The sequence below is a fragment of the Micromesistius poutassou genome (genome assembly GCF_964030765.1).
Source record: "Micromesistius poutassou genome assembly, chromosome: 4".
NCBI lineage: Eukaryota > Metazoa > Chordata > Actinopteri > Gadiformes > Gadidae > Micromesistius > Micromesistius poutassou.
In genome coordinates this window covers 13,812,417-13,835,064 of record NC_140274.1, presented here as the reverse complement: position 1 = coordinate 13,835,064, position 22,648 = coordinate 13,812,417, and the positions used below count along the sequence as shown (strand labels likewise).

Below are 22,648 nucleotides of genomic sequence, written 5' to 3'. Positions count from 1 at the left end.
CTTTATGAAGCCGTCAGCAGCCCCTGTGACTGCTTTCAATTAAACACACACACACACACACACACACACAACACACACACACACACACACACACACACACATGCAGATATGCCTGCACACTAACACACACACACACACACAAGTATACACACACACACACACACACACACACACAGGCATGCAAAACACAGGCAGGCAAATATACACACACTTGTGCACACATGCGCACATTGATTTTTACACCACATTTAAACCCAGGCTCACTTCATCTCTAGGCCCCTGACTCAGGTGTTTGCTGAAAATAACATGGCCAAAGGGAAAAGTTTAACTCTAAAACGACAAGGGCTATAAGGGCATGTAAACCAAGAGAGAGAAAAGCCCTGTGAGATTGAATCATGAGGATATAATCAATGTGGCTGCTACTGGATCAGAGGGAATATAGCTAGAATGCAGCATAAATGGATGGTTTATGCTTCCACCCCTATCCCCCTGTGTTGAACCCCATGTCAAATCCTTCTATCAGTAGATGCGCTCAAACCATATCACATAGGTTCATATTCGTTGATGAGAGAAGAGATTATTTAACTATATTACGGCTACAACCAATAAACGTATATGTTTAACTGAATCACAGAGATTATGGACTTAATATCATAACGTTTGCTTGTTTCCATATCTTCTACAGTACCCTAGCATGACATTGCTAGACTAAATTCACAAATGCGCATTAGTCTCGAACCTCTCAGTTCATTTTGGATTTCAAGGGAGTTATCAACGGGTGCAGGCCAACAAGCCTCGGGATGCATTTGGATAGACTAACAACCACAGAGCAACGATTAGTGTGACACATCGGCGGTAGCCATCTTGTTTGTTTGTAAAAAAAAGGCCTCAAAGCCTCTCATCGATGTATCAAACCCGCCCCATATTAGTTAAACGGATGTGTTTGGTCCAACCGAGGTCAGGTCTGCTGGAAATCTGTCAGAACAGGAGGGGTGCTGGACGCAAGTGCTAGAGAAAATAACATGAGCTCGCAGATTTGCCTGTTTCCCATGGCTGACACACTACCCATTAGCTAGCTGTTAAATGTACGAGGGGAACGGCCATGAATCACACACGTATCAAAACCAAAAAGTATATAAATAAAATCAAAAGTATTAAAAATATCAGTATGACACACACTATAAGAACTTACAGAACATTTAATCTGAGGACACAAGCTGCCGAGTTTAAGGTGCCTCAACTTGCCGCCGGATGTGAGGCCAAGTAGGATGTCCTGGCCCAGCCTTTATCATGTGTCTACCTGCCAAAATGAGACAGCAGGCTACAACATCACTGATATGCAAATGCAGTCTGATCCTCGTGAGAGATCCAAACTTTGTTTCAAAAGGACTCTGGGATCCTCTCTCAGGGGTAGAGCACTCTGTCTCCCCAACAGAGAACCTTGTCTCTGTATGCAACCCCCTCCACCCCCCGTCCCGTCCTGCCGCCCCCCCCTCCCTCCCTCCTTTAACTTTGCTTATATCATCAAAGGATAGGGTGCGCTTCAGTGGAGGAAATGGGGGGGGGGAGAAGGGTGGGGCTGTAAGCTCAGTTCTGTGAATAATGTATTAATAATCATTCATTTTTGAACTGGCTGCCAGGATGGGGGGAGAAATGTGGGGCATGTCGCGATGTGGTCATATGAGTGTGTTTTTGAACTTGATTTTCAGGTCACCTTTATGCTCTGTAAAATGATTATGTCACTGTCTCTCTCTCTCTCTCTCTCTCTCTCTCTCTCTCTCTCTCTGGCAGACTGTCGCGGGCCTTTTTTTCTCTTCTTCTTCGTCTTCTTCTTCTTCCTTTTTTTTGTTACTAGTTTCCCTGTCCTCATTTTCCTTTTCCTCTGCCAAAGTGTCTTCCGACTGAGCTCAATCAAAAGTGTGCCAGCGCATAACTTCAGACTTCTTCACCTCTATTGTATGTCGAGTTCAGGATTCACTCCCCACACACACACGCACACACACACACACACACACATGCACACACACACACACACACACACACACACACACACACACACACACACACACACACACACACACACACACACACACACACACAGATCATAATATCCATCTCCAGCTCTTGTGACCGAGAAGGACGAATTAGTAATATATATTGAGACTAGGGCTTACATTTTCAACTTTTTTTTATCATAACCCTTGTCTCATGTCATCATGTCATCCTGTATAATAGAAAGCTGAACCAATAAATTCACAATGTCACAATTCCACAATGGCTTCATTATGTAACAAAACTGGATCTGCAGTATGTCTAAACAAAGGACGTCCTTGCTTTAAGGCTTGTCTGTTTCCCCGTTTCAAAGAGCCTCTGTTCTTTCTTGGTTGCAGGCTTATATGGAAGAAGCAATATTAACCCATCCCTTCATTAGATGCAACAATACAGCTTGTCTTTATCTGGATGTGCTGGGAACCTTCAGCAGAGACTGAGAGCTGTGAACATGTGTTTGTCGCGTTGCTAGTTGCCCTCCACACAGAGTCGGGCCCGTAAACGGTACAGTCAATATTTGCTGAGTCCTACCTGCGTACCCCCCAAAAGGCATCGATGGATGTTGTCATTCAGACACGGTTCAAAGGTTGCTTGTAGTGTTTGCCGTGGAGGGGTGCAAAAGGATGCAAAACATTTAGCATCCATCGTTTAACAGTTAGTGGAAGGGAAAATTCGTTTTTCTTAAAAAGGTAAGGGTTAAGTTGATTGTTGATATCTTGGTATCTTGGTATCTATTTTTTCTAACACACACTGATATGTATTTTGCCACAGTACTGGGCCTGACTCTGGTAGGTGATGACAGAATGTCCCCGGGGCGGTTGAACTGAACCGATACTTCAGTGCATGCAAGAATCCTCCCTGAGATTGTGGTGTAAAACTAATTAAAACCAAACACTGAGGCTAGAGAACAGGGGCCTCAATGAGAGTTCACCGTCTAGACACATCAATGGAGCACTGCCTCGCTTTTGGTTCATTCAAAAAGCCAGAGCGCAACAACAACAACAACAACAACAACAAACAAACCAACAAGATTCTAATTATTTTCAAAGGTATAAAGCTTTCACAGAACGAATGCCACGGGCCGCATGAGAAACGGCATCTACAGACTCGGGTAACGCTGGCTGCAACACGGTGTAATTACTTCATCTCCAGCGCGCTGTAATGCGTAGGATGCTGACAGGGAGGAATGCGTGCGCTTGTACGTATACTTTATGAGCACATGCTCACTGGGATGGACCCTGGCTCTCCCTTCCCTAAGTGGTAGTTGAACACTATATAAAATCCCGTCACTAACAGGATTTCTTTTTGCCAGTTTGAAATGAATGACCGTTTAGCATTGGTTGTCGTCGTTTTGGTTGTTTTCAATACAGGCAACTGTAGTGCTGGCCCTCGGAACTATTTGAGGTGGTTCATTCTTTGGTCGTTAGTCAGTGGACAACAGAGTCTAAAACACAAACAGCTATCCAGGGATTCTGCTAGGCCAATAATCTGCATGCTTACCAGTCCACAATATAATAAGCCCTAGGCCTACTGCTTTTTTTTGTTGCAAAGATAATTGTTTGTTGTTCTTTTTCAGCCCAAAGTATCCTCTTCTTATTTTTGTAACGGTCCAATCACAAATCAGCCGCTTCTGAAATCTTGGAATGAAAATGTCCCTCTCTCCCTGCAGACACTCAGATGGTCCAATATTCCAGTTTCCGCCATAAATGTGTGTCTATTTGTCAAATCAATAAGAGAAAAATCAACTTAGAAAGATGGTTTGCTGGGGAGTGTTTACTTTGGAAATTAAAAATGAGTTCATGGAAAGATACCCGTTGATGAATTGACGTTCACTCAGAGGAGCAGTATCCCAGCATCCGTCCACAACCTTTTAACATGTGAACTTCCCACCTGTTTCCTCTAGCTCACAACAGAGGCCTGATCTCCACACCTTACCATACGATTCCACTGTCCCTTAGCCCTGCACGGCTACGTATACGGACACTAGTATTCTACCTTTACCATATGTAACAATATAAATGTAAAGACTCATATAATAGACAAAATATGCATAATTTGAATCAAATGATCATAAACATGATAGGATACTATTCTTTCAAAGTGTGTAAATGCAATGGCATAATGCAACATTATTATAGAAGTCACAACTCACAAGACTACTAAATACAATTTAAGACGTTTTAAACAAGAAACCGACTCAGCAAGGATAGCAGTAAGGGATAGGCTCACTGTTACATTGTGAGTTGTATAGGCTACATGTTTTTTGCTCTGTATTTGTGTTCTGGGAGACATTGTCTGATTAAAATCACAAAATCAGTTATATTAGACTGCAGGCCGGTGAAGGAATGCTAGTGAAGATAGGACAAACGGGGGGCGGGTGTTTGGCGCTATAATCAACGGTCATTGTGCAGCGATATTTACAAGCTGAGGGCAGTTGAGTGGAGACCTGACCTGAAGACATACTAACTTTAACCAGAGGCATTTTGCATTAATCCACAAAACATGGACTGTGTTTATTTTGGCACATGGGAGTTCAGAAATCCAGATAATAAACTACATTGCGTGACAACGCACATATATATTACATTAAGATGCCTGAGGAATCTGCCTAAACATTTTATTCAAAACCTTGCCTTAAATCCTTACTTTTTGACAGTGTACTGGGAAACGGACAACCATGTAGCATTAACGCATAAAGAATGGGACACCTTATCTGCAATTAAAACATGTTTGAGTGAGGAGAAGGCAGATTTATAGTTTATGTAGCAGTTTTCTTTTGATTTATCTGTAAAAATAGCCCACTCCAAAGAAAACGTTAACACAATTTATTACAAAACGAAGACATCAGTCTGGAATCTGGTGCCAACCATATCTTGTAAATGATCACAAACGTGAGAGTTGGCAGTGACATCTGGGCCTACACGAACACTCACCTCCACCACAAAGAAGCAGCAACACCTTGCTCTGCACCCACAGCCTTTATTGTCAATTCTTTACATGTGAACATCCCCGAGCCTCCCCGAACCACCTGACCCTAGTTTTTAGAGACTATAAATATATATATATAAAAAAAATAAGTGTAAAAGACTTGTAGTCCAGAAAAAGAAAAAAGCATTTACAACAAGTTAGGTCTTCAATTGAGGAGGGCAGTCGCTTTTGCATGTTTTCAGAAAATAAATTCAGATTTCCAACGGTGATTGTTATCTTTAATGGGACTCTTAATAATGGGAACTTCTACGAAAGAAAAATAAAAAGCCCAAAGAAAATTAAATGCTCTTGCGAACAATTTGGCCAAATAAAATAAGAAATTAGGAAAGACTGAATGACGACAACGGCTAGAAGAAAACGCCACATCGCAGTACGCTAAGGGGGAAAGCAACTTAAAACCTCTGCATAAATACGCATGGCCACCGCCAGATAATACCAAACTTTAGTAGCAGTGTCTTCCAAACTTTAGAAATAAGTTGCTGCCATGTTACGGTCAAAATTATTCTCAGAATATAACGGCACTCTAGTTTGCCAATGCAAGACAAGAAAAGTTGAGAGCCAAGGCTTCCCAGCACCTTGTAAGATCTCACTTTCGGCCACCCCGCCAGAGAAGCCAGGTGCTTGGCCAGCCGGTAGAGACCTCAGAACGATGTGCTACAGCGCCACCTTGTGTACCAACATGTGTGACAAGAGCAGTATCCAAAGTATTGGCTTTTCATTATTCCATTTGAGACGTTTGTAGATCACAGTTAGAAATATCACAGAAATCCACTGGGAGATGTAGTTTCGACAAAGGAAAGTCAAATGCACCAGTTGCTTGGCAATCTTGTATAAAAGGGTTAAGACGAACAGATCACGTGTATGAATGATACAAAAGCCAAGAGGAAAATACTTTACCAGTTTCAAATGGCGGTCCATTTCTAAATGCATATATTTTTGTAATTCGGATAAAGAATTTGGTTTCACAAAAGATTGCATATTTTGGAATACCTTTTACGAAGGAATTGTTCTGTTTGTAGTGGTACCAATTCCTTTAACTCAGGCAGTGGGCTAGTCAAGAGAATACGAATTAGCTTAAGCCTGAACAGTTTAAAAGCTTTCTGAAGCCCTGCCCCCCATTACACTAACTTTACAACACTATCCCTGGCCTGTGTCAGCCAGAAGCTGCATGTCTGAAAAAGTTGTATATAAATATGACTGTCTGCAGTCATTAGTATGTACACACGATTTGGGATGTTGGAAACGGTTCAACAAAGACAACTTTAGGGTGAGCTCCCCCATGCACTGAATGCAGTTAGCATAAGTGAATAAAAAAAACTAAACTAAAGTTGCCGTACAGACCTCAAAGTCTCAAATAAAGTACTATTAATTACTGAGAACAGAATTCGAAGAAAGAACGGGGAGGAACGCAACGCTGAAAAGATATGACTCCTGATGATGGTTGTGGCTGGACTGTGTGTGTTTGGCCTGAGGAAAAAGAGGACACGGATAGACTAGACAGGGTGTGTTAACAGACAGCAAATACAAATCAGAGGTTCACTGTTCACAAGTTTCGTATCTTCTACCTCTGGGGGGGATCATTTACCACCCTATAGTCTGGCCAAATTACACTTGGTAGCAAAAAGACGTGGACTGAGGTCAGAATTTGGAAAATGTCAAGTGTCTTAAGAGCTCGTGGGTCATTCTCATCACCTGAAATGATTATTTATTTTGGTTTCGAAAAGAAAAAAAAAAAAGGAAAAAATAAAATCACCAATATTAAACAAGTTACAAATATAAATCAGTTTTAGATTTTTTTTTTCTTCTTCTTCGAATGTTTGCTTTTCAAAATACAAAAACAAAAAAAGATTTCCCCAGACAAAGACTTGACTTGAGACGAGTCCTGTTTGTCTAGCTGTGAGAGGAGGAGTAGGAGGTCCTCAAGTATTTGTCATACCTGGTGCAGAAATAAAAAAACTAAACAAAAAGGACAAAAGAAGCACCGCGGTCTTCATCGTCGTTTCTGCCTCTTGGAATGCCGCTGGCTGGACTGCTCCTCGTCACTGCTCCTCCCGCGAGCGTCTCCCCGATCCCCCCGCCGCCGCCGAGTTCTCCGTGCCTCCCGCTCGCTATCGCTCTCCTGTTCCTTGTAATCCCGCTTGGACGAGGTGGCCACGGCGCGCTTGCTCCTTCTCCTGCTGCTCCCCTCCTCCTCTTCGTCACTGCCGCTCTCCTCCTCTTCGTGGTCGCTGGCGTCGCCCTTCATCTTTGGCTTCACCTTCCTCCCCTGCGCCGACGTGTCTCTCCTGGACCGGGTCGACTTGTCGTTCTGCACCTTCTTCGAGCCCTTCCGTTGTTTTTTCTCCTCCACCACCTCTTCCTCCTCCTCCTCCTCCTCCTCCTCCTCGGAGGTGGCGGGCACCTGGCTGACACGTTTGCGCGAGCGGCGCCGCAGGTAGCTGAGGCCGGGCAGCAGCTTGTGGAGCAGCTCTGTGAAGCTCTGCTCCGTCTTGGCCATGCAGGCCAGCACGGGGCTGCTGTTCTGGTTGTATTCCTCCGCGTTGGAGAAGACCAGCTTCAGGTCCTCCAGGAAGTCCTGGGCGTGGCGGTACGAGCCCTGGGAGAACTTGCCCACCATGGTCTGGAAGTCCATGGGAGTGGAGATGACCTCTAGGTAGTCCTCCGCCTCATCCAGCGACACAGGCTCCCTGGTGGGGGGGGGAGGAACGGTGCCGTCGTTAAGAATACATGTTAGTCAAGTACACGTTGACGGAACCGCCTCTACAAAGTAGCTGGCTACTGTATCCAGTTAAGAATGTTGTCCTCAGAGCAACCAATAATAAAATAATGGACCATCAAATGTACCTAAAAAGTCCACAGGCACAAATTAACATCATCTAAGGTCCGTAAGGGCCATTTTCTGTGTTTACCTGAAGGGCCAGCTGTGGCGGAACTTGATCAGTTTCTGCAGGATCTCCTCACAGCGCTCGAGTTCCTGTGTCTGCCTGCGTACTCCGGACTTTGAGTTCAGACGCACCTACACACACAGACACACACACACACACACACACACACACACACACACACACACACACACACAATGAATACCCCAGAAAAAAAAAAAATCTACTAGACTAGGGCTGGGTGATTTTGCCTAAGAATAAAATCTAGATTATTTTTCAAAACAAACGTAAAATACCAAAATATATAGTCCATCACAAAGTTGCATTCCTCCCAAGAACAAAACACATTTCTTTAGTCTAGAACTATTGGTTAAAAATCGCGATTTAGTCATTACACCAGGGGTGTCAAACGTACGGCCCACGGGCCTAATCCGGCCCGCAGTGTAATTTAATCCGGCCCGCCAGATAATATCTAATGTCTATCAGAACTGGCCCGCCGGCATATCGCATTTCAGCGTCAACGTGTTGACTCGCGTCTCGGCGTGGTGACGCGCTTCTCGGTGTGGTGACCCTGTCGCACCAACTCTGGAAGCCCGGAAGCCCGTAACCCTGTACCCCCCCCATGACCACAGTCCTATACTAGTCATACCTTTCACAATTTCAGATGAACTGAATTGCAAAAGATTTTATTTTGTTTACAAATGGAAAATCCAATTGAATACCAATAAGGTGTTTGCTGTGGGAACTGAAATGTAGAGTAGATGCGTTTTGGTTTTTAAAACCGATTTTCAATAGTGGCATTTCAGATATGCTCATTGAATCTTGAGAATGTGTGAAAAGATTTTTGGTTCTGTCAATTGACTTGGATGACCCTAGTCACAGAAAAGGCTGCGACTAAATAACATAATCAATTTGAAGAAGACTCTCCAATTATGCTTGTATGCTTGTTTCTTACCAGTTCATCGATGTCTGCTGGGAAGTTGGGGCCAGACTTTGACTTGCTACTCCGGCCACTAGGGGGCGACTGCTTCTTCGACTTGCTCTTGGATGTCTTGGCAAGCTTCAAAGATTGTTTGACTTTCTTCCTTGGTCTCACTGCAAAATGAGGCAGGCTTGGTTATGAAATGCTTTACATTTTGAAAAAGTGTCATGCATTATCAAACTCATATTACATTATATAATTTTTATGTGATGATATTTAGTGAGAATTTAGTTAAGAATGTTTGTCCAATTATAGAATTGGACAAATACAAACGTCTGCAATTCAGATTGAAGTTGGGGTCCACTGAGCAGATTCTATGGATGGGCATAGACAATTGAACTGTCTATTCGATTATTTTTTGCTATTGTCTTTGTAGAGGCAAGTAAGGGGGGGATGGGGGTTGGGATGGTGACTATGGGATGGTTGAAGGAGCAGGAGACAACCATGTCAGGGAGCTTTAACCTCAGCCCTCCGGACACAATGGTGCATCATCACCTTGACCGGGGGGTCTGAACCAACACAGGAACGACCTGCCACATACTCTCAGTCAAGCCAGGCTGAAGGCCCGGGACATCAAAGCATGGCATTGGCCTGAGCAATTCCACACACCACTGAGTCAGGGGAGGACAGGGGGGGATGGGGGCAGTGGACTAATTCTCCACGGCATTCCTGCCAATCCAAAATCAACCGCAGCATTTCCCTCACTGGAATCTCTTTAGCTTCACCCATTGGGGCTCGACAAAAAGGTATATACGATACCACACAAGCTCCAGGATGAGACAGTTGGACCATGCCTCGTTAATGTCCTCTAATAAGAACCGTCAAATCTTGCTGCAAGACAATATGTGCATGCTTGTCCAAACACACACGTCTTCAGATGTGTTTAAAGTGCTCTGTGAATCACGTGCGCTGTACATTCATCGCACCGGCTTGTGCAAAGCATGTGCTTTCCGACTTTAATAGGCTCACAACACCGGGATCCTTCTCTAATAAAAACAGAACGACCGTGTTCCTCACGGATACTCACAGCTGTGGCCGATGGCTTTGTAGTCCCTATCGTCCTCATCGTCCTCGTCTTCCTCCTCAGAGTCTTCATCTTCTTCTTCCTCTTCTTCATCCTCCTCCTCATCAGTGTCTTCGTTATAATTCCTGGCCCACAGAGAGAGTAGGATTACAAAAATCGATTAGGATTATTACAGCAAAAAAGGGATGAAAAGAGCAAAAAAACGACACCAAACTAAAAACCTGAATTACAGATGCCCATGGGGCTTAGTAGGACAGCAAGTATGCAAGGACTTACAACACAGCGCAAATTAACATGACCCATGATGCCCTCGCACTTCCTAATGAGATGGCCCTTCACTTCCTAACCGTAACCCCGAAGGGGACGGCACTGGGAGGGAGATGGTGGGGTTTACCTTCCTCTGGAACAGCGTCGGGCCACGAGGGGCTGGCAGGCCGGGCACAGCCACTCTCCGGCGGGGATGCGGTAGAGCGCCGGCCGGAGGCAGAACAGGTGGAAGGCCTTGTTGCACTCGTCGCACAGGATCAGCTTCTCGTCGTCGCCTGCGAGACGTCAGGGGGTTTGGGGTGAGACGGCGGGACAGAAAGGAACCATCTTTTTCTACAGCCCTTCACTGAAGCTATGGTGAGCCACCATGGAACATTCTGAATCTCTTGCATTTTTGTACAGCTGCACTTAATACAATTGCTTTAGAGAGTCAATTGAATACATATTTTCACATGGAAAGTAAAGCTTTACCACACTCTTGTTTCTGCAATGACAGGGGTCGTGCATAGTAAGTCAATACACACAGATGTTACGTCTAGGGCCCTGAGTTTGGGAAAGAACCCCTGCCAAGTGCCTGTGTGCACTGGAGAAAAGAGCCCTTGTGTATGATACTTATGCGTGTACAGTACACATGTTCACCTGGGGGCCTGGAGGCCTGCACGTGGACCTGCCTGACACTACTAGTCTGCTCTGCACTGTGCAGTCTGCTACGCTGTCTGGAGCTCAACTCCCTCAGCAGGAGCACAGCGCGGTGCTGTGGGAGCGCTAGACGGGGAGCAGAAAGCAACCAGTCAACCGGAAGTAACACGTCTGTCTCCTTTTAAGCGCAGTCACATCCCCCCTAAGTTTATTGGACGAAAAATGAATGGGGCAAAGTAAGCTTGCTTGGGTTGCTTTTCAGAGAAGAACCTGCTTCTTGGAACGTCGTTCTGCTGCCACCTACTGGTAGGAACTAGTGTAGCATTCATTGAATGAAGTCTGGCTGATCATACAAAAGATTAAATGTGTAAACAGTTCATGTTCATCTACTTAATGATTAGACCAAAACAAAACATAACATAATCCACTAACCGAATGCTTTAAATTTTGTAGCAGCATAGAGGATGGCATCAGCCAGCGGCCGCCTACCTTTCCTGCGGCAGACTTTGCAGCGGGCGTTCTCGGCGGACATGTCCCACTTGATGCAGGCGTCCAGCATGCCCAGCAGGACGTGCATGCGGGAGAAGGTCTGCGCCTCGCGGATGGTGGTCTTCCACTTCTCCACGGCGGTAGCCACCTGTGGAGACACGGGCGGGCCTTGATGAAGAGATGCTGGAAGGATACCTTTAGTTACAGACGTGGTTTAAAATTAGACCTATCCCCCATGAGGAGGTGTCTTTTGCATGATATAGTCAAGAGGAGCGTTGGCCTCTCATTTGACTCCTCCAATAGGTCTGAGCTCTAAAGAGCATGTGGATACACATCATCATGACACAGCGGGAACACCGTCTACAGGCGGCCAAAACAGTGAACCAAATGGTTCTCAGACAGAATTAATTCCATTTTTTCAGACATGATTCACAACTCTGACGTTAGCTTTGGCACACTGTTTTTACATGAGCCGTTTCCACTCGGATGGTCTTAATGACTGCCTGCTTTGGCTGTGTTTCAACCCCAGGGAGCTCCTTCCTCACCCTGGCCTCCTCCGCCAGCTTCTTCTCCTCGTCCACCTCCTCCGCCTTGCTGCTGCTGCTGCTGCTCTCCTCACCAGCCTGCTTCTTCTTCTTCTTCTGCTTGGGAGCCATGAAGCCCTGCAGGAACTTCTTGATCACACACGCCTGGATGGTGATGATGCACTCGCCAAAGTCCTTCAGGCTCTCCATCTTGGACACCTGTGTTGACACGAGGGCAGGGATGAGCTCACAGGAGTGCAATGGGGATATACCGCCAAAATAATGTTTTGTACAAATACAACTCCAAACAATACAAATAGGTCAACAACAATGAATCCACTTGTATAATCTGTATAATGTCAACGACCCATTTACTTAGACAATGGTCACAATAGATCAACGTCATATAGCCAGACAGAAGCCCTCACCTCATCCTCAATGTCCGTGTTGTCATCCAGGTATCCCAGTCCTCCTTTCTGGAGCCTGGAGGCCACCTCCAGGATGTCGCTGCGCAGGTACTTGAGCAGCTCCTGGTGGCCGTGGCAGGTCCTGAGGCCCGGCTTTATCTTCCGGCTCAGATGGATGGAGTGGAGGATGTCCTGGTATCTGTGGATGGACAAAACATCACCGTCAACATCACTCTCAACGAACTCAAACAAAAAATAAACCAGGTATTAACATATGCACCTCCTACCGTATACACAGCACACATGTTTACCTGTTCTGTATCTTGGCCTTGAGCTCGCTCTCTCTGACCCCCTGAGGATGAAGACTCTCGATCAGCTCCTCCAGATCTGCTGCGGTTTCACACACAAACCTGCACCCAGTCCACAAAAAGGAAACTTTGAGCTAGAGCCAATAAGTTGTGAAGGATACACAAGCTGTTTCGGAAAGACCAAGCTCAAAACCTAAGCCTGGAGCGTGGTGGACAGCATGCCCTTACCAGAGGTTTTGTCCCTGCTTGGGCACCGTGGTCTGTGTGCGGACGTCTGCGGTCGGCCCCGTCTGAGCAGTTTCACTCATGCCCCCGTCTGTGCTGCCGTCGTCATCTTTCTCCCCTGCTGGAACACAGATCACCATCTCACATTAAAAACACACACAGCAGGAACCAATGAGTGGGTCATTAAAACGAGCAGGTCAGCGGTAGCCCTGATGTGCAGACAGTAACACGGTCAGACTGTGGGAAACAACGCTCACCATCGTCTTCCTCTTCTTCCTCCTGCTCAGACAGCTTCTCTTCGAGGGGGAGGGTGTAGCTGTAGTCGATGCTCTCGTGGACCCAGCCCTTCTCGATGTAAAGCCCAGGGATCACGTCACAGAACAGCCAATACCTGACAAAGAAAAGGAGAAGGCAATCTTTTAGCGACATTCCTGTGCATTTACATTATTATTTATTTAAAATAAAATTATATATATATTAAATAAAGAAATTCAAAGTTTTTTTTTTGGCACTTTCTGGTGAAAAGTTGTTGCAATTGGCCTAAATTATACAGTGATTATTTAAATAGTGCCAAATACAATGGCAATGTCCAGTGTAATAGTTTTTTTCACCAGAGAGGGCACTGTTCCTGTAGTTTCCTTTTGTTGGTGACTAAGAAAGAAATCCTGCCAAACCGCATTGCCAGTAGGGATGTCACGATACCAAATATTTAGAAGTCGGTACCAATACCAGTGAAAATCCACGATTCTCGATACCATTTCGATACCACGGCAAAAAACAAAAATAAAACAATAAATCCCATGTACTTTGTCACGATACCAGAAATTTAGTAGTCGATACCAATACCAGTGAAATTCCACGATTCTCGATACCCAATTCGATACCACTGTCAAAAACAAAACAATAAATCCCATGTACTTTATTTATTAAAAACATTTAAACATTCCAAAAAACAGTGGCACTGGCATGTAGCCTTCAAATAATGAATAAAAATAAACCACTATTAACATTACAAAAAAAGAACAGTGGCATGTAGCGTTCAAGTAATAATAATTAAAAAAATAATAATACGCGCTGAAAGCAGGCAGTCATGCAGCTATGCGGCTGGCGTTTACACTTGCGTGCATGGCGGGGTTTAAAACATAACTTCCAACCTAATATTAAGTAATATAACGCAGGTGCGCAAGGCAGCCACAGGAGACGCCAACATTGTTTTCAACTGCTCGGTACCGCGCCGTATTAATTAACCAAGTTTTGAAAAGAAAAAGTATTTGAAGCGAATAAGCAACGCTGTTTTTGATTTGTTTATTTGGTTTTGAACGAATAATTTTGGATGCATGCATCGGCTTTGAGTTGGTTTGTTTACTTTGAAATTGCATACGCTCGCAACACACACGCACACGCGCACACGCACGCACACATTCACCGCCGCACCTACTACAACCTGCCGATCTTCAATCAAAACAACATCATGTAAGTGATGCCGAACGCAGTCGTACCATGCGTGTTTAGAAGCGCAACATTGAAACGGGTCCCGTCTGAAACAGTCGCGCGGCGCAGCGTTCCAAACGCAAAGTACTTCCAGACGCGACTCTTGTTATTCTTTTTATCGACGAGTCGAGGCGGAGCCGTCGCACTCGCTGCAGCTGCCGTCTTCCATGTTCCCGTGTAGGTGTATATGCTGCCCACGTGACGTCCAGAGGAATTGCGTCCTCGGTACCTACGGTACCTACGGTACTAAGAAAAACGAGTACCGTCACGTTTTTTTAATTTTGGTATCGACTTGGTACCGAAGTATCGGTTCTCGTGACATCCCTAATTGCCAGTACTATGAGGATGCTAAGCTGCGTTGATGATGGGTCCTGACCTGTTGTGGTTCCTATCCGTGCCGAGCGGCGACCTGCGTAGGACCAGCTTGGCCTTGCCAATCCCGTCCTGGAAGGCCCTCTCAGCGCTAGCCTTTTGTTTACGGTTGCGCTCCTCCTCCGCCTCCTTCTCCATGCGTTCTGCAAATCAAGTTTTTACACAACAGGACAATGCAATTAGGACAATTTACAATTACACAGGCACCAACATGAAAAACAAGCAACATGAGTACATAAATGATGCATTCCATTCCTCTAATCAACAGAGGACAACAAAGGAGGGCTCACCTTTATTCAGCCGATCATGCTCCTCTTTGTCCTTCTTGGCCTGCAGTGCCATCAGCCTCCTGCTCTTCACAGAGCTGATCATGTCCTCTGCATCGGGCTCTGCCTCCGCCTTCACCTCCTTCTTGGCGCTCCCTTCCTTCTTCTTTTCCGTCTTATCAGCTTTGGGCGTGCCCCCTTCCTCTTTCACTGTGGATCACATAAACAAGACTGGGCTGAAGCCTTGTGTACTGCCATGTGGTTGACTACAAAGTTCTTGATCATTTTGATATTATTCAACACATACATTTTTTTAAAAATTGTAGTTTTTAGACAAGCTTTTAAAAACCTACCTTTTTCCTCCAGCTCCTTGCGGCGCATCTTCTCGGCCTTCTTCCGGTCGTTGACCTCCTTCAGCGTGGCCAGGCGCTCCTTCCAGAGCTCGGCCGAGCGCTGCTGCATGGCGTCCACGTGGTCCTCCACCGAGTATGTCATGAGGATGCGGTGGCACAGGGCCACCAGGAGGCTTACCTTCTCCTGGGGGTTCAGCTCAAACACCTCCGCCGTCTCCAGCCTCTCCAGGAACTCGCTGGTCACCACGTCGTCGAAGCCGCCCAGCACGCCCCAGTCCTCTGAGCCCTGGACGCTCTCCTCGCCGTGGGCATCAAAGGGCCGCAGGCACAGCCGCACCAGCTCCGACACCGAGTGCATGGTGAGGGGGATCTCCGACAGGGGGATGTCTAGCTCGCTGTAGCCCTCCGCCAGTTCGTCCTGCAGCAGCGTCTGCAGCAGCACCACCAGCACGCGGTTCAGGTAGAGGAAACCGGCGTCTTCTCCGGCCAGGGCGTCCATGAGGGCCCCGGCCGTGATGGGGTACTGGTCCTCGGGCATCAGCAGCCCGGCGTAGCAGTTGAGGAAGTCCACCACCATGGCCACGTCTCCGAACAGGGCGTTGGGCAGCCCCTCGGGCATGTCCACCAGCCGGAACGCCGGCAGGTTCTTGCCGCCGTTGATCTCCTGGTCCTCGTAGCGGCGGGACTGTTCGCGACGCACCAGCATCTCCTTCTCGCGGCGCTCCTTGGCCTTCTCCCGCAGCTTCTCCTTGAGCTCCTCACGCCTCTTCTTCAGCTCCTCCTGCTTCTGCTCCTCACTCATGGCCGCCCAGCGCCGCTTTTGCTCGAGCAGCTCCCAGCGCTTCTGCACCAGGTCCCTGAGCTCCTCCGGCAGCCTGCCCCGGTCGTCCGCGGACAAGGTCTTGGCGGCCTTGGAGATGAGGGTGGACATGGCGTTCCTCTTGTCCTCCTTGCCCTTGTTCTCTTTGTAATAGCGAAGGAGGTGGAGGGCCATGGGGGGCAGGGGCTTGCCTAGTTTGGGCGTCATACCCGTGCTGCGCACCCTCTTCTTGGGGCTCCCGGTGGTGGGGCTCTTGGTCAGATGGAGGAGGGTCATCTGCTTCATCTTGGGGGTCTTGGGACCTGATTTTCCGTCCTTTTTGAGACCGTTGAGCTTCTTATCGCCTGCCTTTCCTGCTTTCTTGTCCAACGATTTTTTACTTGATTTTGGTGTGGAGGGGGTTGAGCCTTTGCCATCTCCTTTTTTAGGCGTTCCAGAGTTCTTCACTTTAAGCGGGGAGCCGTTCATCTTCTAAAATAGTCAATGGACAGGACTTTTATTTTGGACTCCAAACCCACACCTATCAGTAACAACTAATAGACATGAACTAAACATAGAACTACAATGTGGACCGCCTTACCTGCATGTGTCCCCAGATAGTTGGACTGAGGGGCATGGTGAGGGACGCTTTCTTCTTTTTCTTCTTCTCCTCTCCCTTCTCATTTCCTGACTCCTCACTCTGGGTGTCCGAGGTCTTGAGCTTTTTACTGGCTTTAGCCTCAGGAGACGTGAGACTCTTCCGCTTAGTGGAGGGATTTTCAGCCAGGAACTAAAACACAACGGGCCAGGATAAAAGTGGACATAAGACACCAAAAGAAAAAACACAAATCTAAAAGGATCAAACAAACAGTCAAGCAAGTATGTTACCTTTTGTGGATCGAGGAGGAAGTCACTGAATTTGCTGGGGAGGTTGAATTTTTTAACCAATTCATCCTCCACCACCCAGGGGGCGCTTTCACCCATGCCCAGCCTGAGAGCGTAGTGCCTGATGAAGTAACGCATGATCTCCTTGGTCGGAGGACGCTCTGTTCTGAACAGACTGTCTACCGGGACACTGCTGATCACCTGGCAGAGGAACCAGATCAGTGGAAATCAATGACAATATCAGCATACACTTACTCGAAAACATTGGATTATTATATTTATTCAATGTGATTGCCTCGGGAGTGGGTAAAACTGTTTTTATTGGCAGGCTAGCAGTTCCCCTCGACTTGCGCTAGCCTAGCACCAGCGATTTCTGCAACTAGAAGGACTGAATGGAAAGTGTTGAAATGAGACCCGATGTCCAAAATCCTGAACTTCCCCTTTAAATGTCACCAGAATTAAAGCAAAGCAAAGGAAACATACCTTATCTTCAGTGATCAGTTTGACGTCATACTTGAGAGGAAGGAATTTGGGCATCACCCATCTCTTCTTCTCTTCTTTCATAGCAGTGGTGGACTTCCTAGGCGAGCGTCGCGCCCGGTCACCTGATAAAAAACGCTGTTAATTGTATTCTCAGACCACCATGTACAGACAGCTATGCTTTTGTACTTTATAGCAGTGGTTCTCAACCTTTTTGAGTCGCAACCCCCAATTTAACATGCACTGCTGTCCGCGACCCCCCCCCCCCTCCCTCCCTCCCTCACCCTCACACACACACACACACACACACACACACACACGGGCTGTCAAAATTACTAAAAAAAAATGACGTTCGAATAATCCCTCCGAAAAAAAACATATCTGAATACTATTCGAATATCTATATTTGCTCATTGTCAATGACGCGCATTAAGTCAATAACAGGACGAACTAATACAACGAGACATAACTACGTGTATAGGTAGTTTATTTAAGTTTAAACATATTTGACAACATATTACCTACACAAAAATAAGTAAATTAACTAATGGCCAAGACCGCAGACCTCGCTCCCTTTTTCTATTGCTCTCTCTCGCTCCCCCTCACTCTCTCTGCGCATACTGGTTTAAATAAAGAACAACAATAAACAAATGTTGACTGCTGATCAAGAGTTTTGTGCAAGCAATTTAAGGTCCCGACTCTTGTCACTTGACTCGTCTGTTGTCTTGTAGTGTTCTGGTCGCCCACTCGCAAAGCAGACAGCCGCAACGCGGACACACCTGCACGCGGGTGTGTTTTTCCACTCGAATATTAATTTTCACCTTTGAATGTTTGTTTTTCAAAACTATTCGAATATATATTTGAATTTAGAATATTCGTTGACAGCCCTAGTGTCTGTATGTGTGAATGAGAAGGGCAGACATGAGACTAGTGTACAGGTTCTTCGTTTTGGTGTAGTTACGGCCGACAGTAACTGGTTTTGAGTAATAAAATGCCTGTTTGAGCCCAACCGCTCGTCGTCCTTCTACCATCCAGTCAGATGCTACATTAATTTTAATTAAAAATAATAATAAATAAATTCATATTTTTCCAAAATGATTTGGCGACCCCCAGAATTCATCTCGCGACCCCCAGAATTCATCTCACGACCCCAAGGTTGAGAATGGCTGTTTTATAGGATCAATTGCAAAGCAGTTCACTACCTATTTTTTAGGGAAACCACTTTAATGAATATAACTTTAAACTAGGGCTTAACGATTTAGGGAAATAATCTACGTGCGATTATTTCAAGCAATATTGCGATTGCGATTTAGCATGTGATTTTTTTTTTTTTTGAGTTTTTAAAGTTTCTTATGTTCTGTATTATTCACTAAACAAGCAATAAATCATTCTATAGTATGACCAACACAACATTGGAAGCAATCAACATATAAACTGCTCTTTCCTTTAGGCCAGGTCTATGTGTTGAGATGAATTGATGCATGAATTGATATAACATTTTTATTTAAATATTGAATTGTAAAAGAAAAATAAATATGTATCTTACTGATCTCAAGTCAGTAACCAATTCCCCTACCCCCCCCACAAAATAAATTTTAATTTTTTGATTTTTTACTATATTTATACTATATATATACTATATTTTTACTACTACTTTTTTTCTATTACATCGCAATGTTGGTTTGCATTTGATTAATGGTTCAGCCCTACTATAAAACGGTATAGACGTTGTGCTGTTGTAGTCCAAAAGACTCACTGAGACTCTCTCTCCGGCTGTCCTCCTCCTGGGGGGAGGGCTCCTTCCTCTGGTTCTCCTGGCTGGCGTTCTCCTTATCACTGGACGGAGAGTCACATGCTCCTTCCAGCTTCTTCTCTGCAGTCTCACCATCCTGGTTCTCCGGGGGATGGATCTTCACCACCAACACACGCATACTCTTGTCTTTCCCCACCTGAGCAGCATGCAACCAATAGAACATGCATAAGACACCTTACTTATTAATTGGACAACTGCAGTTTACCATTGATGTATATACAAAAAGGTGTTGAATTAGATTGTTGGCAAAAACAGCTGCATGTCTTATCTACTGGCCAATTATACTCACCAAGAAGTCGCATTCTTCATCCACAGCGTACTTTGTGAGGATCTCCATCCAGGCCATTTCAACCAGCTTGTCCAGAGACACTGTGTTGTGGTGAACCATCTCCAACACTGGCTTCTCAAACCATTTGGGATATTCTTCCAGGAGCCTGCGCATACAGAATAGGAGTGGAATTTATAGTGGGCATGTACTGTATTTTGACTTCTTTATTAAAATATATGATACGTTTAATTCTCGTAACATATGATTGTTTGACAGTCAGTGGTTTTGGTTTCAAATATTTTCAAAGAATACTGGTCTCATAACATGTCCAGCTAAAATGGGTCATTAAATATATTACCATTGTAATTTACCCCAACACCAATTGCATTACAATGCTGGCAATGGAGACTACATAGAATTACATAACCACTGTGGACTTACCGATAGGGGGAGCACTATCTCTTGACGGATATAAATACACAGCTTATATACAACTCATGATCCTGCCAGGCTAGGCAGTAGGCAAATGGATGTGCTCCGCCATCCCTGAAAATCTCTCCTGGACAGTGACATGGCCTTGTTTACCGCTTATCAAAGAAACGATAAAATACACCTTTGAAGGCGCAAGTATAACTTGTCTATGGTGTTGAATGAGATACAATGAACACATTCAATAAATTGTTTAACAGAATGAGCAAACAATCTCCCAACTGCCGGTGATGGCATGAATAAGGGGAAAGTGTGTGAACACACACGCACGCGCACACACACACTTACAGTTCGGTGACCTCCTGCTCTTCTTCCCATGCTTCGTTGTGAGTGAGTTGGCTGCTTCCAGTGCTCTTGCAGGTCCATATGCGCTCATCATACCTCTGAAGACGGGCCTCATATTCTCTAGTTCAATTTTGTTAAGGAAATGGTATTAAGATGAGTGCAGGGAGAAGGTGGTGCTTAGACGACCAAATTCCCCACTCACTACAAATCGCACAGTAAAAGACTTGCCTCCTGCCACTGCAAACTGATGTCACCAGCCCCCCTCATTCATTATTAACAAACCAAGGACCAATGACGGATGAAGCAAGCGCAGACAATGGCATTGCACGCTGATTTACACAATTATACAAGCCCAAATATGGTTTCTGTATTCAACTGAATGAAGGTTGGCATTGTCCCCCCATCTTACAAAAAATGGGACAGTGACATTAAAAACGAAATGCTTCCACTTCTCGTGTATGTACGGAATGGAAGCCACACCTGGGTTGATGAGAAAGGTTATGTCACATACTTTAGTTACTTTAGTTACTTTAGGTCAAAGACATTTTAAAAGAAATCCATAGTAAACTTCATAACACATATTAAATAAATAAATCAGTCTTATCTGTTTATGGTCACATAAAGTGAAACTATTCGCTGACGGTACAGAGAACCCAGTCAAGTTTGACGTCAACTTCGCGGAAATTGTAACGCATCAAGAAAAAGCAGTAGCCCGGATAGAGAAAGCAAATCGTTTAGCGGCGAGTTTCCATGTCTCGTACACAATGGTCATCGTAACAAACTCACTGCCACATTTCACTTTATGTTGATTGTTGTTGTTTATAGTCTACGGCGTTAACTTTACCGTAACAAACAACGGCTAACGATGACAAAAGGACACATACGCTCAGGTTAAGAGCGTTGATCCAAGTCACTGACAGGCCACACTTCTCTTAGCAAACCCATCTATCCAGCTCTTTGAACGACACAATTACTCGCACGTCATGTACTTAACGTCTTCGTAATAGATCGACTTCTTTCCAGCGCCTAGCCGTATGGCCTTTACATTAGCAGGCTGGCTACCCGAGCCTATACTGAACATGCGGGCAAAACAATACATGATATAATGAGCACGCCAACCTTCCTGTCTTCAAAGGGTACAGGAATTGCGCGTCTAATGATACAAATGTGTCTGGGTCAATGTTAAATCTGTCTGTTATATAACCATTTAACACAGCATGCCGGTAAATACATGTAGCAAGAGTGGACTTAAGACAGCAGGCAAGGATACTCTTTGTTCCTGAAGGCCTCCTTGGTGTGTTCGATGATGTAGACCTCCTCGTCTGGGCCTGCTGGTTCAGCTAGCGGCTTAGCCAGCGGATAAGGTTTCCGACCCAAAAGCGGTGCCATCGTGAACGCCAGATGGCACGGATGCCTGTTGTAAACTTTAACAATCGTACAAAAAACTAGCCAAACAAAATAAAATGACACGGCCTGAACATGTATCCGAGTGCCGTAAGATGTCACTACCCGACGTTAGCACGTTGCACGCTAGCACCGGCAGGCCCGGCACGGCACTGAAAGCGTAGCAGCTAGCTGGCTAGTAGGAGCAGGCTGGGTCTCTAGCGCACTGCAAAACAATAATACTGCACTTCTGGCGACGGCGCTCATCGCATCCTTCGTGTAGACAAGGGTCTCAACGGCTTCGTTGGTTTTGAAGGAAAGTCCTCCGAAGACGGTGTGTGGTTTAAGTGGCTCGGTTTATGTTTGGAAAAGTTGAAGTTTCTCAAGAAGACGAAGAAGGGACGCAAGCTTCACCCAAATTGGAACTCGCGGCAAAAGCCAAAGCTCCCTCCAGGAGGTCTGGCGCGCTTTGCATCCACTCTTTCGAAATTATGCCGTAAATGATCGTAATCGATTGTATTCCTCGTAGAATGTACTTCGTTAAGTCAGAATACTGATTTGAAAAATGCTTCATAAAAAGTTATTTATCATTCAAGAGGTTAGGTGTTCTGCGAAATGGCGGGAGTTTCTAGTCCACCGGCACAATTCCGTGAAACCTCACAACTCCGTTTCCCCGGCAGCAAGCAGCGTCGCGCGCATGAAACCCGCCCTCTAGCTCCGTTGATTGGTTGTTAGAATTCCATGCCCTCATCCAATATGGTCATAAGCAATCACTCACAGTGATAGTGTATTGTCAACCTTGGACCGCCCCTCCAAAAGAAAGTCGTGCCGTTTGGGTGTCCTCAAAGGGAATATTAGTCTCGAAATTGGCGGCCAACATGGATATTTCAACACAAGGCCAGACAGATTTTTCCCCATAGAAACAAAACCTCTCCAAATCCATATACAACCGTGATGACACAGATAAACTGGTGGTTTGC

At 45.5% G+C, this 22,648-nt stretch overlaps 1 protein-coding gene across 2 annotated transcripts; it reads right to left on the bottom strand.

Moving 5' to 3' along the window:
• Positions 1–5,008: 5,008 nt before the first annotated feature.
• baz1b (bromodomain adjacent to zinc finger domain, 1B) lies at positions 5,009–22,303 on the bottom strand. 2 transcript variants are annotated; one of them, XM_084466624.1, is made up of 21 exons: positions 21,556–22,303; positions 20,289–20,405; positions 19,533–19,677; positions 19,187–19,379; positions 17,434–17,555; positions 16,954–17,151; positions 16,667–16,855; positions 15,267–16,557; positions 14,938–15,123; positions 14,652–14,790; positions 13,042–13,175; positions 12,788–12,905; positions 12,563–12,661; positions 12,273–12,450; positions 11,866–12,063; positions 11,321–11,468; positions 10,320–10,467; positions 9,929–10,050; positions 8,875–9,014; positions 7,947–8,053; positions 5,009–7,724 (listed from the first exon to the last, which is right to left on the bottom strand). In XM_084466624.1, the coding sequence occupies exons 1-21, from the start codon at positions 21,672–21,674 to the stop codon at positions 7,028–7,030; spliced, it is 4,788 nt and encodes a 1,595-aa protein (XP_084322750.1). In that variant the 5' UTR covers positions 21,675–22,303; the 3' UTR covers positions 5,009–7,027. The 2 variants fall into 2 exon arrangements, with proteins under 2 accessions (XP_084322750.1, XP_084322751.1); XM_084466625.1 differs by having other exon boundaries at positions 12,788–12,902.
• Positions 22,304–22,648: the final 345 nt, after the last annotated feature.

Coding starts and splice junctions, on each gene's coding strand:
- baz1b (XM_084466624.1), bottom strand. CDS start 21,674: ATGGCACCGCTTTTGGGTCGGAAACCTTATCCGCTGGCTAAGCCGCTA. Junction 13,176..14,651: donor ACGGATAGGAACCACAACAG/GTCAGGACCCAT, acceptor TTTCTTTGTCAG/GTATTGGCTGTTCTGTGACG. Junction 7,725..7,946: donor CGCCACAGCTGGCCCTTCAG/GTAAACACAGAA, acceptor CCCCCCCACCAG/GGAGCCTGTGTCGCTGGATG.